This window comes from Mandrillus leucophaeus, unplaced genomic scaffold (assembly GCF_000951045.1).
Source record: "Mandrillus leucophaeus isolate KB7577 unplaced genomic scaffold, Mleu.le_1.0 Scaffold639, whole genome shotgun sequence".
NCBI classification, from domain to species: domain Eukaryota; kingdom Metazoa; phylum Chordata; class Mammalia; order Primates; family Cercopithecidae; genus Mandrillus; species Mandrillus leucophaeus.
The window spans coordinates 177,861-193,845 of NW_012106908.1; the positions used below are offsets into that span (position 1 = coordinate 177,861).

General features: G+C 46.0%; 1 protein-coding gene across 1 annotated transcript in view; it reads right to left on the bottom strand.

Moving 5' to 3' along the window:
* Positions 1–15,985, bottom strand: part of SH3GL3 (SH3-domain GRB2-like 3) — a 176,858-nt gene that overhangs the window by 32,086 nt on the left and 128,787 nt on the right. The window contains exons 5-7 of the mRNA XM_012000687.1: positions 15,660–15,881; positions 14,183–14,356; positions 9,766–9,924 (exon numbers count right to left, since the gene is read on the bottom strand). Coding sequence (XP_011856077.1) covers positions 9,766–9,924; positions 14,183–14,356; positions 15,660–15,881 — 555 coding nt within the window. The remainder of the gene's footprint in view (positions 1–9,765; positions 9,925–14,182; positions 14,357–15,659; positions 15,882–15,985) is intronic.

Consider the following 15,985-nt stretch of genomic DNA (forward strand, 5'->3'; position numbering starts at 1 on the left):
GATAAGAAAGGGGGCTGGGAGCAATATGTGAATGGGGGCGATTTCCCTGTCCCCTATACGCTTTTTGTTGCTATCCACTCAACATATTTTCCCTGAAACATAGAGCTAAAGGGAATGAACTATAAAGACACTGGCATCTCTGTTTCCCACAAATCAAGACATTCATGAAATTAATGACTAACTTACAATGAATTTTTTAAAGCTGTGTCTTATAACAAAAACCTGGATGATATGGGGCTGTATAATTTGAGGAAGAGCAATCTGAGGAAGGCCTGAGAGCTTTCCTGCTCCCCCACGTGTCTGAGGGGCTGCTATAGGAAAGAGATTAAGCTTATTTCTGGAAGCCCCAGAGGCAAGCCCCAGAGGGTTGAGGTGATGGGCCTCCCCCAGCAAGAATCCAATCAACTATAGCGCTGGACAAAGACACAAATCAAAATCAATCCTACACTTCGCAGGTTTCCCCAAAGCCTATGCATCATTTCCATACTTCATTTTCTACTCGGCTTTAGGGCAAAGTCTGCCTGCTGATTCATTCACACAATCTCACCCTGCCTAACCAATCATGGACTTGTCAGCCTTCAAAGATCCACGCTACTTTCATTTGTAGTTGCAAATCATTCTTTAGTTGCCTGTACTTAAATTTTTCTTACCCACTTATACTATTTTAAACACGGGCTCAATATGCATGTAAGGTATACATGGAACTCCATGTGTGCCAAGCTGCGATCAGCATCCGAACAATGAAATCCTGTCGAGTTTCATTTACTTTACCATGCTCTGTGGCTGGAAAAGCAACAAGCCTAGCCTTAAATTTCCAAAAACCCAATAAACAAAACAAAGACAGCCTGGCCCCTACCAAATCCTAAGGATTTCTTAAATTTCACGTCTTTGGCTTTTACACATACTTTTAAATAAGTCCAGGGCCATGGCCTAGCACAATCAGAGTAGAATTTATTATAGAAACAATTTTTCTTCCTTACAGTGCTAGAGTGGTGTGCTTGGTAAAAGCTATGCCATGCCTCTCTGCCTTTAGTAAAATTTATTTGTCCTGTCTTATTACCCACTTTATAAAATGCTTGTATTTTATAATTTTTAAAGAAATTGTGAAAGATAACTAAATGAGTATTTCTTGAAACATATTTGGGGTTGGGGAACGGGAAGGGGGCAAAGGGATTACAAGCTATCCTCTCTGTCGTGGCTAAAACACAAGGTGATGTAATCTAGAGATGCATTTGTAACTGCTCATTGGGTGGCTGACTCTGGGAAGGAAATGAATCCTGAAAGCCCTTAAACCTTGGGAAATAATGGCAGCACTGCCCAATGCCTGCACCTAGTAGGTGCTCAGTACAAGTCCTGAAGGGGTGGCTACTAGGCTGTAAGTCTCTTGTTGACTGTGAAGACCAGGTGTGCTACGAGTAGATTATTTTCCACCTTGAAAAAAATGGAAGCTTCCAGCTGTCCCCCAGATCATGAGCATTGAGATGTGTGCTGGGGACCACGGGGACCAACACAGGTGGATTGAGCTTCCCAAACAACGATTAGAAATAAATACCTAGACAGGCAGAACCAAGATAAAGCAATAAACTCAGGCCTAGCAAGAGCCAAAACCTGACCAAAAGGTAAAACATTTCTTCCATTGTTGGAATTTTAGCAGTCCATCTGTTGAATCAGAGAAAGTCATCTGGGATGGGAAGAAAGGCTTAATTCCACTTCTAGGTTGAGACCTGGGCTGACACTTTGCTGGTGCCATCTATTCAGAGCAAAGTGTGACCTCACCCATAAAAATGTTCACATAATATATGCCGAGGAACTGGATTTCCAGATAATCCACTCCCTTTTCTGAAAATGAAGCACTCTAGCTCCTACAGATGGGCTCACACTCAGCTGATGTTTGAAGTGAGAAACTCATAATGCAAGCAGACTTCCACGTAGGTTAAAGGTCAAGGAGGCACAGGCCTTGGTGGCTGACAAATGTGTGAAGTGAGGGCTGTGAAGCTACCTGGGAGATGCACAGAACCATAAAACCAGAGGGGGCCTGAGGTAGACAGAATCACGGAGCCTGAAAAGATATCCAAATCTTAATTCCCCAAACCTGCAAATATGTTACTTCACAGAGCAAAAGGGACTTTGCAGTTATGATTGAGTTAAGGATCTTAACATGAGGAGATTATTTTGGAATGTCTGAATGGCTCAACGTAATCATGAGGTCCTTTAAGAGGGAGACAGGAGTGCCAAGGTCAGAGAAGATGTGCCAATGGAAGCAGAGGTCAGAATGAGGTATGTGAAGATGCTGTGCCACTGGCTGTGAAGAGGGAGGAAGCGAAGAATGAGCCAAGAAATGCAAGTGGCCTGTAGAAGCTGGAAAAGGCAAAGAAGCAGCTTCTTCCTCCAGAGCCTCCAGAACAAACGTGGCCCTACCCACACCTTTATTTTAGGACTCTAGGCTGGAAGACAATAAATGTGTGCTGCTTTAAGCTACAGTTTGTGGTCATTTGTTATGGCCCCAACAGGAAACTGATACAGAGCTATTTTAGCCCATCCTCAAACTACGCAAAAACCTAACAATGAGATTAGTGCTGCCCAGGGTCCCCCATTCATGGTGATGGGAGTTGTTGCCTGGAGACACATAGGAACCAAACTCAGGGGGTAATGGACCCATCGTGACTGGGCCTGGGGACTTCACTGTTGGCTTGGCTGTATCCCAGGGCTTCTCACTCTCTTCTGAGGGATAACCTCAAAACAGGAATTAACTCAATTTATCTCCCATGGCAGACTACACACAATGTACAATCCACAAGTGACACACATGTGTCCCCTGTGGATACATTTCATTCCAAACCTCTCTTTAGCTGGAAACTAATGGATAATTAGCAGCATATATGGCCGTTGGGAGTACTTTAGTCCTGAGGGTGGAAACAGAGAATAGATGTCCCCAACTACAGTGGACTAAGGATACTAGAAGTTTCTAGGAGTTGTGGAAACCTCAGGGACACTTGCATAAGATCTGAGCCATTAGCCTGGCCTTGAGGGCCAACTGCAAAGGGCTTAGGCTGTACCCAAAGGAAGAATGGCTCAAAGGACTGCATACTGTAACAAAGACTGTCTTAGGTCAACTCTGCAAGAGGACTATGGAAACTGGGGTGGCCAGAAGGAGCAGGGCTGGGAACTCTCCTCCTCTGACCCTTTAGCAATCACTTACCAGGGGACTTGGTGAGCAGCCGGGTGAGTAAGCAGAGAGTAGCACACCCTGAAGCCCATGGCGAGGACAGAGAGAGAACTGTGATGTGAGCAGCTGATGCCTGTCCAGACACCTGGGGTCTGCAAGTGTGCTTGGCAAGCATGAATAAAGAAGTATACATCTTCAAAAGACGACAAGTCATTCTCTTTAACAACTGAAAAGGCACATTTCCCATACAGGTCATCTTCAATTTACAGTGTAATAATACCAGTAATTTCTTGCTCTATCATATCAAAGACCTCCATTCTCTGTGGATTCCTCAGAGAAGCTATGGAAAATTTCTCATGAATTTTGCAGTCTGGTTATAAACAGATGCATTTTCCAATGGGGCAAAAGCCTTTATTCAGAGTTTCTGAGAAAGTTTGAGTAAGGCAATTAAATTAATAACATGGATAATAATCCTTTACACTTTTATTCTCCACTTTATCCTTTTAAAGAATTTCTCAAATGCAGTTGTTAATTTGCCTGATACCAGTCAGGTGAAATGATTTTCCCAGAGGCTTAGCAGAAGCAAAACTGGAAACAGAATTCAGGTATCTCACTCCTTGCTGGATATGCTTTCTATGAGTTCAGTACCTCCTAATGTATCTTATTCCACACATTACAGTCTCTGAAACATTAGTAATAATATAATAATGTGACAGAATTCTGTGGTCAAATAAGTTTGGTAAACTGCCAAACTTTGTATTTTCTCTTAGGAATTAATCTTTCTTACCATCAAATAAAGACTCCGAAAAGTCTTGTGATAAAGAAACTCTGTTTAGTTTTATTTAACCCAGGGTTTCCCAAACGTGTTTGACCACAGAGACATTATTAATGCAAAACACACTAACATCCCATGGGATGGATTTTGGAAAATGCTACCCTAGACCAATGGAAAGACCCCAGGAATCTGGAATCTAGTAATTCCATGGGTCTAAACCCATGGATGGAGGGAGGGTCCTGTAGCTGGGGAATGTATACCAAGAGAGCCAGGACTGCAGATGCCTTTACTCACTGGACTGAAATAAGCATCTTCTATGGAATAATCTCTGATTTCTGCTAATGTCAAAGACCTACATTTGCTAATGGTAAGTTGTGAGGAATAAACTTCTCTGCAAAGACAGAAGAGGTGATAGTGTGTTAACAAACCTATGGGTGATATACTGTTCCCAAGAAATGGCAATGAAGGCTGGTAACCAGTCTGCTGACTTTCCCACACTTTTCTCCAAGAGGAGGGCTGCCCTGGGTACCTCTCAGGACCCTGCCAGGCCCAACTTGGCCTGGCGAGAAATTAGTCATGGGACTGCCCCTCCTGGATCCCTGGAAAGTTGGAGAACCAAAACATCTCCTGGCTTGCATCATTGCCTATAGAATAATGATGCTGTTCAGCCTCAGGCAAAATGTGAAGAAATGCTCAATGTCTCCAATCCAGCTGCCACTCACAACACAACCAAAGGCTACAGTGTGGGGCCAAAGGAGACTCTTCTTCATTCTCCCATTCCCAGTTCATTCTCCCATTCCCAGTTCTGCCAAAAATAGATAAGAAAATAGATACAACTTCTGCTTAGGAATGTTAGAGTGAGCACATCATATCTCTCCACCTCCCCTTCCTTTGGTGATTCATCTAACTGGTGAGATTGCAGGAGTGGCACCCACTTGGCCCTAATAACCGGGGTATCTGGACACTACAAGGAAAGGCAGTAGGGGCCTGGCTGTGGGCTCCGGATTTCTCAAGAAAGTGGGTTTGTGAAGTGGTCACAAGATCGTGTGTCATTTGGCTTTGTGGTCTCTGCACCCGCTCTCCCTGCAGGGGCTCCAAGGTCTAGACTTCAGGCCAGGAATAGCTCACTGGACTTCTACTGTGGGCCCAGGCCCAAGCCCAAGCTGCCCCTTCCAACATGGCTTTCTAGAGAGCCCTGCTCTCTGAGCAAGGGGCTGGCATGTGATCCTATGTGGCTCCCCCGGTTTGTTTCTCAGTTGGGAGAATGCAGAGGTGAGGACAGATGAAAGACCACACCCTGGAAATCCCTGCAAATGGCCTGTTGGCCAGAAAACCCTAGGAAGTATTACATCTGGAGACTCAGGAAAGACCAAGTCTGTTAACTCCAGTCAGGGTTCTCCTCACATCAGACAGAGCTTTGGCAAACAGTTTCTTCTGAGGCATTCCCCGGTGAAGCTTTTATTGTGTCTAAGGCAGGACGAAGAGACATGAAGGCTAGAGAAGGCATCAGCTCTTCCCCCAGGGTGAGATTTCGGTCTTTGAATGGTCAGTGCCAAACAGAGATGGGCAGGTAGCACCAGAGCACCAAGCACACCCATCTCAGAGGATTTCCCTTCATTCGCTTTTCTCTGCTTATTCACTTTCTCTTTGGAGTGAATGCTTCTAAGTCTTCTCACCAGGCCCTCCTCCTCCTCCTCTCATGGATGAGGCTGGGGATGCTCCCTAGTTAGTAGGATGGGTTGCTCTGCCTCAGTCACTGGCTCTGCAGGGTTGCGGCCAGCAAGGCTCCCACTCACCCAGCTTCAGCGTCTCAGGCTGTGTCTAGGTAGTGAGATAGGCTGGCTCTCCCCTAGAGCTGGCTGTCATCCACCGAAGAAGGTGCAAGGAGGAGAAAGTGTCATCGGGACTTTAAGTCCAGGCCATGTCCTTCAGCAAAGTAGACCAGGAGGTCTGTATTTTACAACTTTCAAGTGTTCTCATCAGTTAAAGAGATGTCCCTTGATTCCAATCTGGCTTTTTTGTCACTTCCTCCATTGGTCAGAAGCCAAAGGGTGAATGGCTGGGACTGATATCCCCACAGATATCTGATACTGTGATATCCCCACAGTAACAGAAGCGTGTTCTACTTGTGTCTGGAGGAAGTGTCAGGGCCTCCGCTGCCTGCCACCAGGCTTCCCTTGCAGCCGCTTATTTGACAGTTTGTACACCTTGTCTCCAGCAGGTACCGGATCAAGTGGAAACACCGTCCAATCCATCAGGCAGCAGCACCCGAAGACCCACTGTGTTTGACATGGCGATTAGAACAGGTCCCAGCCATCTTTAGTTTCTGCCAGGAAATCCAGCCCTCCCCCGCCACCCTGAAGCACAGCTCCTCATGCAGGACTTCCCCACAGGAGAGGAAGCAACATGGCAACAAGAGGTTGAGTGACCAAGGTTGGACGTGCGGGTGGTGACTCAGAGGGAGCAGGAAGCCAGAGTCCCATGGGCTGCAGAGCCACCAGCTCTGGCCTGGTTGTTGGAGATGGATCAAATGCAGGGCCAAGGATTCAAGTACGCCCCATCCACCATGTATTGGCATTTTGTCTTTCTCCCAGCAAGTCACATTCTCTGTTTATCCCCAAGCACCAGGCAGTATTGGCATTTGCATGTCAGGTCCAAGGAGTGACCTGGAGGAGATTTTTCTCTACCTTGCCTGGTCAACAGGAGAGGACGGTCAGACCACCTGGTTATGGCACAGACACACTGACATGGGAAAGGCTGAGGTGGTGCCCTCTGATCTAATGTTGTTTACCCCAAGAAGAGAGTAAGATGGGCTTCTGAAGCCTACACAATCACTTCTGAGTCTCCTCAGCTATAAACCTGGGTAGGGGAAAAGGTAAATGAAAGGGCGCCATGACAGGGACCATCAACAGTACCCCCTTAGCCTCTTTATCATGGGGTGTCAGTGAATGGTAGCTCTTGTCATTGTCATCATCATCACCATCACTATCACCACCATTACTGCAAGAACCAGCAGCCAGGGCACCCCTAGTAGCCACTGCAGCTACAGACAGCAGGAGGGAGGGAGAAGGGAGGAAGGAAAGAGCCTAGTTTCCAGGCAGCCTGGGCGGTCCCTCTCCATTTCATCCCACCTCAATGGCAGAAGTAGAAGCCAGAAAACCCCTCCTTGTGAAGGTGAAGACCCCAGGATCCAGGCTGAGGGAGCAGCCCCGACTCCCCAGAGCTGAACAGGGGAAACCTCCACTCACCCGCAGGTCAATTTCCCACAGGAAGCCTTGGAGGAAACATGACAACCAGGCCGGAGCAAGGCCAGCACCAGGGCCCCTGCAGAGCTTGGGCTAGGAACCAGCTCTTACTTCTGCCAGGGCAGGGTGGGAGGGCTTAACCCATCTGTGACAGACAGAATATGTGTCACTGTCAAAACATGGACAAATGACTGAGCTTTTATAATGAAGGGATCCTTTTTGACTTTTGACTGACACTGAGGGGGAAAACTGAGGTCTCTTGAGTCAACTGCTAAGGCCAGCGTGGCTGAGACAGGCTTCCCTCATGGAGCACTTTGCGAAAACCCATCATCATGGTTCCCACATGGGTAATAAACGGCACAAATGGGTCAGACAGCACATCTGACACAAGACACAATCTCAGAGTTTAAGCCATAAATGGGCCTGGAGCCAGCAGGGCAACATTCCATATGGCCCCTCAAAGAGTATCTGATACATGTCACACTTCAAATTACATTTTATAAAGACTTCAAAACAATACGGCAATCTGAAACAAAACAAAATGGCTGTTGCTTAGGGACAATTTCAAGAGGAAATTCATATATTTAAAGAAAAACAGAGATACCGAACTGTCACACCTCCTCCTATTCCCCCTCCTCCTAAAAAAGAAGTTAAAAGGAGAAACACAGTAGAGTACTTTTCAGGCCTCAGTGGTTTAATGGGCATGGGAAATTTCAAATTGGCATCTCCAGTTGGGAGAATTCATTCTCCAGGATGAATGTCTTGTCAGTATTGGACACAATCCCTCCACACATCACCATGGTAAATAAAAGGTGCTCAATGCATTTTGACTTGTCTCAAAAGAAGTAAGACCTCAGTGTACCTTTAAATAAACTGTTATAAGTACAGCATGGTCTTGAGGATAAATAAACCTCCTGACTTGTTCCCACAGGTTTAAAAACTTAACAATTAGGTCCCATGCTAATACTGGGGCTGAGACAGCTCCTGGCATTGCTGAGGCCAGGCTGAGGGCAGGGGCTCAGGAGGGAGGCAGGTGGCTGACACCTCTTCCACTCAGGCAGTCAAAGTGCCAATGGCCCCTTAAACCCAAGGCTGAGCAGGGAGGCCACCCCCAGCTGCGTGTTGCCTGGTCAGGAGTCACCGTCCTCCTTAATTCCATTTCATTTGACTTTACTTGGACAAATAAAATCAAAGCAAATGGCAGGAACCACACTACAATAGAAGATTGGTACTTCTGAGAGATAAGATCCAAGACCTTCACAATTTCCGAGCCCACAAGCACCACTATGGAACAGCTGAAAAATTTAGGTGCCTTGAATGTGGGCTATGACAGGTAAAGGCATCAGAGAGCTGGGGGATGACAGCAGCTCTCCCCCACCCCCTCCACCAGCTAACAGAGCTGCTCTCCCTTGAACATCTGCCTTGCCAAGTACTTTTCAGTCTTAGCAAAATGGCAAATTACCACATGACCTGGACTTTTCATTCTCCTGTGAAACCACAAATGCTATGGCCTCACATACAAAAGTCAGTCTACTTCGCAATCTTCAGAGACAACCTCTGAAGCAATCCTGGGATAAACAGGACTCCTCAAGATTTAAGATACTGAGCCAGGGACTAGGCATGGTGGCTCACACCTGTAATCCCAGCACTTTGGGAGGCTGAGGCAGGTAGATGCCTTGAGCCCAAGAGTTCATGACCAGCCTGGGCAACATGGCAAAACTCCCATCTTGACAAAAAATTATCCGGGTTTGGTGGCATGCCTGTGGTCCCAGCTATCCACAAGGCTGAGGTGGGAGGATCACTTGAGCCTGGGAGGTCGAGGCTGCAGTGAGTCACAATCATGCCACTGCACTCCAGCCTGGGCAACAGAGTGAGACCCTGTCTCCAAAAAAGTATGTGAGTCAGGGCTTGCTGGATGTCTGAAGCAATCTCTGAGGCATGACATAGGAGAAAATTCTGGAAACTTGCATAACAGCTAAGGCTTTAGAGCACGTTTGTCCAACCTGTGGCCCACAGGCCGCATGTGGCCCAGGATGGGTTTGAATGTGGCCCAACACAAATTCATAAACTTTCTTAAAACGTTATGAGATTGAACAGGCGTAGTGGCTCACACCTTTAATCCCAGCACTTTGAGAGGCCGAGGTGGGCAGATCACTAGGTCAGGAGATCAAGACCCTTCTGGCCAACATGGTGAAACCCCATCTCTGCTAAAAATATAAAAATTAGCTGGGTGTGGTGGCACGTGGCTGTAATCCCGACTACTCAGAAGGCTGAGGCATGAGAATTGCTTGAACCCAGGAGGCGGAGGTTGTAGTGAGCCAAGATGGCGCCACTGCACTCCAGCCTGGTGACAGAGCAAGACTCTGTCTCAAAAAAAAAAAAAAAAAAAAATTATGGAGTTTTTTTTTGCGATTTTTTTTTAAGCTCATCAGCTATTGTTAGGGTATTTTATGTGTGGCCCAGGAAAGACAAAAGATTGGGCACCCCTGCTTTAGAGCTTTTCAACATGCTGGTCATAGTCATATATTCAATGTTTCATTCATTTACATTAAAATCTCCTGTTTGGTTTAAATACTTACATCATTTTCTAAAAAATTAAACATGCTTCTTTCAGCCAACTCCTTTGACTCTTCAAATTTTTCTACCGCTTGTCTGACTTCTTCGTCTGGTATCTTACCTACTCGTTTCTTTTTATAATCGTAATCCAGGCGGCGGCCTTCCAGCTTTTTCAGGTGATGCTAAAAAAAGAGAAGGGAGTCCCTCAGAGAGGCGCTACATTCAAAACCTGGCACAAAAAAATTATTTCTATTAAAATGGTCATTGCTTTTTCTCGGCCTAGATTCCAGAGGGCAGGAACCCACCTTACACTGCTGTTGGGAGCACCTCAGCACCTGATGGAGGCTCTCCTCACTTCAGGTGCTCAAGGAATATTTGTGGAATGAATGAATGAATGAATGAATGAATGGACAGATAGGTAATAGAATAAATGAGTGTCTGTATGGAACATAAAGATGCAGTAGCCATGCTCAGATATTCTTTTCAATGTTCTTTATACGATCCCTCACTTCAGCCTTCTTAATGTCCAGATAATTTCTAACCAGGTTAACCAAACAAAACATAGTAGGAACATTTCTTTTGGCACTATTGTCAACTCCTGACTAAGTAGTAGACTATAAAATCACAAACTTCTACAATCCCTTAGAATATTAATGGATCTCCATAAAGTTCCCAAACCATCAAGAAATAAGTTGTATAAAATGCTGTTAATGAATGCAAAGGAGAGAGATTCACAGACAACCTCTGAAATGGGAAAAACTCTAAACAATATTATAACCCCTTTAACAAAATCTAACAGAACTGTCTACTCATGGAACAGGCTGCCTTGCGTAGCAGGTTTCCCATCATAGTTTGTGTCCAAGCAGAGAGACCCCGTGTCAGAACAGTGTCGAGTGGGAGAGCTATACAGGACAAGGGAGGGGTCCCTGGAGAGTTTATGGCTATAATCCTCAGAAATCAGACACTGGGTATCGAAAGTGTATGTAGAAACTGATCATCCCACTGAAGCACGAGGATAGCTTGCACTATTCATTTTAGCAGGAAGCACTGCTTCTAACTTTCATGACTCGGTGAAAAGAGCACCCAGAGAGTCAGAAGCATCTGTCTCCTATGCTGTGACTTTGGGCTGGTCCCTAATCCCTCTGTACCTCTACATGAACACCTGAAAGTCAGTCATATGTCAAATGAACAGGCTCCCAACCCCTGATTTCTGAGCGACATGGAGCATAGGCGAGACTGTGAAAGGCTTCCTAAACCTTGGACTCTTAACTTTCCATCATCCACATAATTTAAGGTTAGATTTACAGTTCTATATCAAACAGCATCTGAGTAACAAAATGGCATTTAGAAAATTATTTTTTTGCATAAGGAACTCCAACATTTCAAAATAAGTGTACTTTACACATTTCACCCACTTACTACACAGGACCACATATGTGTCTGTGGTTGGCCAGGTGGAGGAGCAATGCTGACTTTTCATATGACCTTCCTCCATGATGACCGCACAAGAAGAAATAAAACTTGCTATATGTCAGCAAAGGAGACATTTGGTTTTACAGCTGTGCATTTGGGGGAGATGTTTTGGCATCCCCAGAACCCAGACTGTCACTTCTCTAGAATCAACCATTCAAAAATAATTTGGAAAAACATCTCCTGTACCCAAACAACATATACACCTACTAAGTACCCACAAAAATTAAAATAAAAAAAAATAAAATAGGCCAGGCGCAGTGGCTCACACCTGTAATCCCAGCACTTTGGGAGGCTGAGGCAGGCGGATCACGAGGTCAGGAGATCAAGACCATCCTGGCTAACATGGTGAAACCCCGTCTCTACTAAAAATACAAAAAAATTAGCCAGGCGTGGTGGCGGGCGCCTGTAGTCCCCGCTACTCAGGAGGCTGAGACAGGAGAATGGCGTGAACCCGAGAGGTGGAGCTTGCAGTGAGCCGAGATCATGCCACTGCACTCCAGCCTGGGCAACAGAGCGAGACTCTGTCTCAAAAGAAATAAAAAATAAAAAATAAAATAATGTGTGTGAGCACAAACCATGTGGCAGGCTTGTGACTACAGGGAACAAACCACGATCCCTCACCCCAAGGAATGGACTGCTCAATATGAGCAGAAGGTAAGCAACAGTGCTCATGGCACAGGGGCACAGAAGGGGTACCCCACAGAGTCTAGCAAAAGAACAAACAGCTTCCCAAAGGAAAGCACATCCGAGCTGAGGGGTGAGGTGACACAGCCAAGAGATGGGGTGAAAGGACAAAGACAGCAAATAGCGAGAAAGTACAAAGCAAAATGTCACCAGGGAGCTGGAAATGATTCAGTGAGGCTGGACAGAGTTCACATGGGGAAGGGGTGGCAATAAGGCCACAGAGGAAAGGAGGGGCCAGGCTGTGAAGGGCTGAGGGGCTGTATCTTCACCCCACCTCCGGTGGGCAGCCAGAAAGGTTTGCAGCTCAGGAAGGATGCCCTTGCTGTGGGCTAGAGAATGGACAGGAGGGAGTGAGATGTGACGCCAGGGGTCAAGGGCAGCTGTGCTGATGTGCGTAAATGTTAACAGGAAGAAGCCAACAGATAGAAAGGGAAAGAATGAAGGTACAGCAGAGAGGACAATGGATGTCACAACGGCCCTGAGGAAGTGAGAGATGACAAACCCGGCGGCCCAGTAGAGGACTTGAGAGCAACAAACATGTCCCTGGCTTGACAGCAACAGGAACATGTTTCCCCTGAGATGGAAGAAGAGGATGGTATGCATGACGGGGCCAAGGGCTGTGCAGGTGGGGAGTGGGATGTTTAGGGAGCTCCTGAATGGGTGCTTTCATTTCTCACTCAGACTTCCTGAATTCTCCCTCATACCCTTTGCTTTCAGCAGAAACTCTAAATGCAATGCCTGGACAGGCATCCAGGGCTTTCCGTGACTCTCAGTCTTTCCTCCCTCCACAGCACCTCTGCCCCTACACACCCTATCCCCTGGCCATACCACACAATCGAGGTTCCCGAGCCTGCCTGCTCTCACAGCCCTGGCCCTCTGGTCAGCTTATGCTGGATATTTTGCCCACCTGAGTCTCCCAGTCTGCATAGCCAGCTTCTCCTCCTCTGGGAAGCCTTCCCTGACCCAGCCAGGCTGAGGGAGGTGCCTCTCCTTCATGTCCCTGGGTTAATCTCTCCAACAACTGTCAAAGTACATGATACCTGTTGACTTGTCTCTCTACCCTACACCTGTGAGTTTCACAAGGGCATACACCAGGTCTTGGTTAGCCACATATGGCCACTGCCCACCACAGTGGCAAGGCACAGCAGGCCCTCTATACACAGATGATGGATGAATAAATAAATCAACGAATGAACAAAGAAAGAACCAATAATCTGACATTCATCAGTTCCTTCTCTGGTCCCTGAAATATGAAGCCATCTCAAGGCCCACGGTCCAAGCAGGGAAGGCCACCCAAGCTCACACATCCCATCAGCCTCATCTCTGTCACACAGGCTAGACCAGTGGGGGTTCACACTTCCCCCTCGGGTTCTGGAAAAAATGGGCTAGAACGGTGGTTTTTGAACATTAGTGTGCATCAGAATTACCTGGAGGACTTTATAAAACACAGACTTGCTGGGCTTCACCCCCAAGATTTCTGATTCAGGAGGTAAGGGATGGGGCCCAAGAATTTGCATTTCTCACAAGTGATGCTGATGTTGCTGGTCCAGGGACCACACTTCGAGAATCAATAGGTCTGAAGAAGGGAAAACAGGATATGCCCAAGGTTCAAATGACCTCCAAGTTGAGATCATGCTGGAAGGTACCCGGAGGAACATCTTCTGTACATATCCATAAGAACGTGCTTGTACCTCCAGAGTAGAAGTCCCTGGTGGGGTAGAAGTCTCGGGGCTGTTTTCCCACATCTACAAAAATGCCACCATGCAAGTGGCATGCAATTATCTCCAGGTACCTGAAAATTCCCATGCATATCATTTTTAACAGTTTTCCAAATGAAAAATTCAGTTTCTAGGTGTTGATTTTCTTGAGAAGTAATGGAAAATAATGACCACCAGGGCAATGCATCAGAATATGCAACTATGGTATGATTTCGATAATAAGAAATGCACTACAAAGTTAAGTAATTACTTTGTTATGTGATAAATGGCTGCAGAAATATGGATTTTTAGCCTGGCTTTGAGCTGGCTTCAACTAGATACAGAATTTCCAGCTGAAAGAACATGCTGACATTCCCTCCCATTATCCTGCTTCATCTCCAGGGCAGATAGATCCTGGCACTCTTTCCCAGTGAGCCCAGGAAAATAGAACTGGGTTATTTTTACCCTACCCACAAGCATCATAAGATGATGCTTTCAGTGAGTCCCTGCTGAAACATTCTAATGATTTTAGATATAAACATCATCTTAAGTAGCAACAGGTATATTTATAGCCTGGAAGACTTACCCCAATCTCTTTCAAATCTTTATCTTGTAGTAACTGAAGTGGATCAATAAAAGTTTGCTTTACATTAATATCAAGAGAGTCTTTCACCTCAGCCATTAGCTTCATGGATTCACCAACTTCTATCAATGCATTGCCTTGAATAGAAAACATAAATACAAAAGGTTCTTTGGGAGACTACTCCAGGTTTAACAGTGCTATTTATTTCATTCTTTATCAAAAGTTTGTGGATGATGGTGTAGCAAGGTCCTTGCTCCAGGACCTCTGAATCCTGGAACAGAATGAAAAAGAAAAAGCAAGGCTTCCTATTTTCTGCATTTTCCTCTCTATGTTCTGCACTTTCACCACCACAGAAAATACAACTGAGGCTAGCAGACCGAAGTACTTACCGTTTGGGCCACTAGATGGGGATAAAGATCCTTTTAAAAAAACTGGTAATTTGGGACTCTGGCACGGAGGGTTCCTTAGAAGCTTAAGAATAAAATCTCCTTGTAAACAATGAAAGGATTCACTCATGGGGCTGTTAACCAGTAAAAATTACAATAGAAATAAACCAATAAAACATCTCAGCTTCTAGCGTGGGATCTTCTCAAGGCTACTCCCTGTATCCTTCTAGAAGGTTCTAAGGCTCCCTGCCCTCTCTGATGTCAAAGAAAGCCTGCTGGTGTCACATGGGACATCCTGTCAGCAGGGTGGGGTAGGGGTCTGCTGGTGCACTAGAGCCCAGGCCAGCCTTCCTGGCTTGGCTGGTGACAGGTAGTTTTTCCTGGATTACAGTGTGGTATCTCAGTCCAGTTAATTGGCAGTAATTTGCCATATTATTGCAGACCACGTGCCCTCTAGTTTTCTGTACAATGAGGGTTGCAGGGTCTCTAGAAAACATCCCTGGGAAATGCTGCACTAGAATGAACTATTTTTCCTATATTTGAGTTTTTCCAAATTGATCTTGTAAAAAGATGGAGATTGGGGTTGCTCAATTCCTAGGCTTAAAGAAGACTGTAAAGCCCAGCCTAAGTCTGACCTTTGAGTTGTTTCACCCACCAGGCGAGGGCATGGACAACTTATTCACCTGTAAAACAGAGATGGCAACATGTGCCTCACCTCCCTTAAAATAAAAAAAAATAAAAAAATAAACAGAAAGATACTAGATAGGACCTTGCAAAACAGAAGTAGGAACCATTACTCTAAACTAAGGCTTCCCAGGACTCCACACGGACGCAGTGGTAGCTTCATTCCTCCTTGGAAGCTAAATTTCCTTAGCTCAACTCTCCAAAGTGTGTCTAAATAATTCCTAAATGAAGATGAAATATCCCTTCCTAGCCTGTGGACTATTTCCTGCCCAAATGGTGAGAAATGATATTTCTCACCATTTGGGAGCACAGTGTCCCATTTGGGTGATAGAAATGGTCACCATATACTGACCCCACACCCAGCCCCTCTGCCACCAGTGCCAGTGCCTCACAATGTCAGCTCACTTCACCTTGACAGAAACATTTTCAAATACGTTGGAGACTCCAAAGATGATGCTCTGAACATGGGCCGCCACCTCCCTGGAATCGACATTCCCTCTCCTTGCCTGAGACTGGCGCTGTCCAATTCCACGGGTGTGGGGCTCAGCCTCCACCCACTGAGGTTTCTGCACTGTAGGAAGCCCCAGCATGTGGCCCCCAAAAAAGAAAACATCCAACGGCACAGCCTCTTCCTTGGAACAGCAGAAATCCATCTGTTCCTGACGCCCTGCTGACATCAGCTCTCTTCCTTACCCCAAGTTTCTTTAGGTTGCTGGGCACATGGGAAGCTACCAAA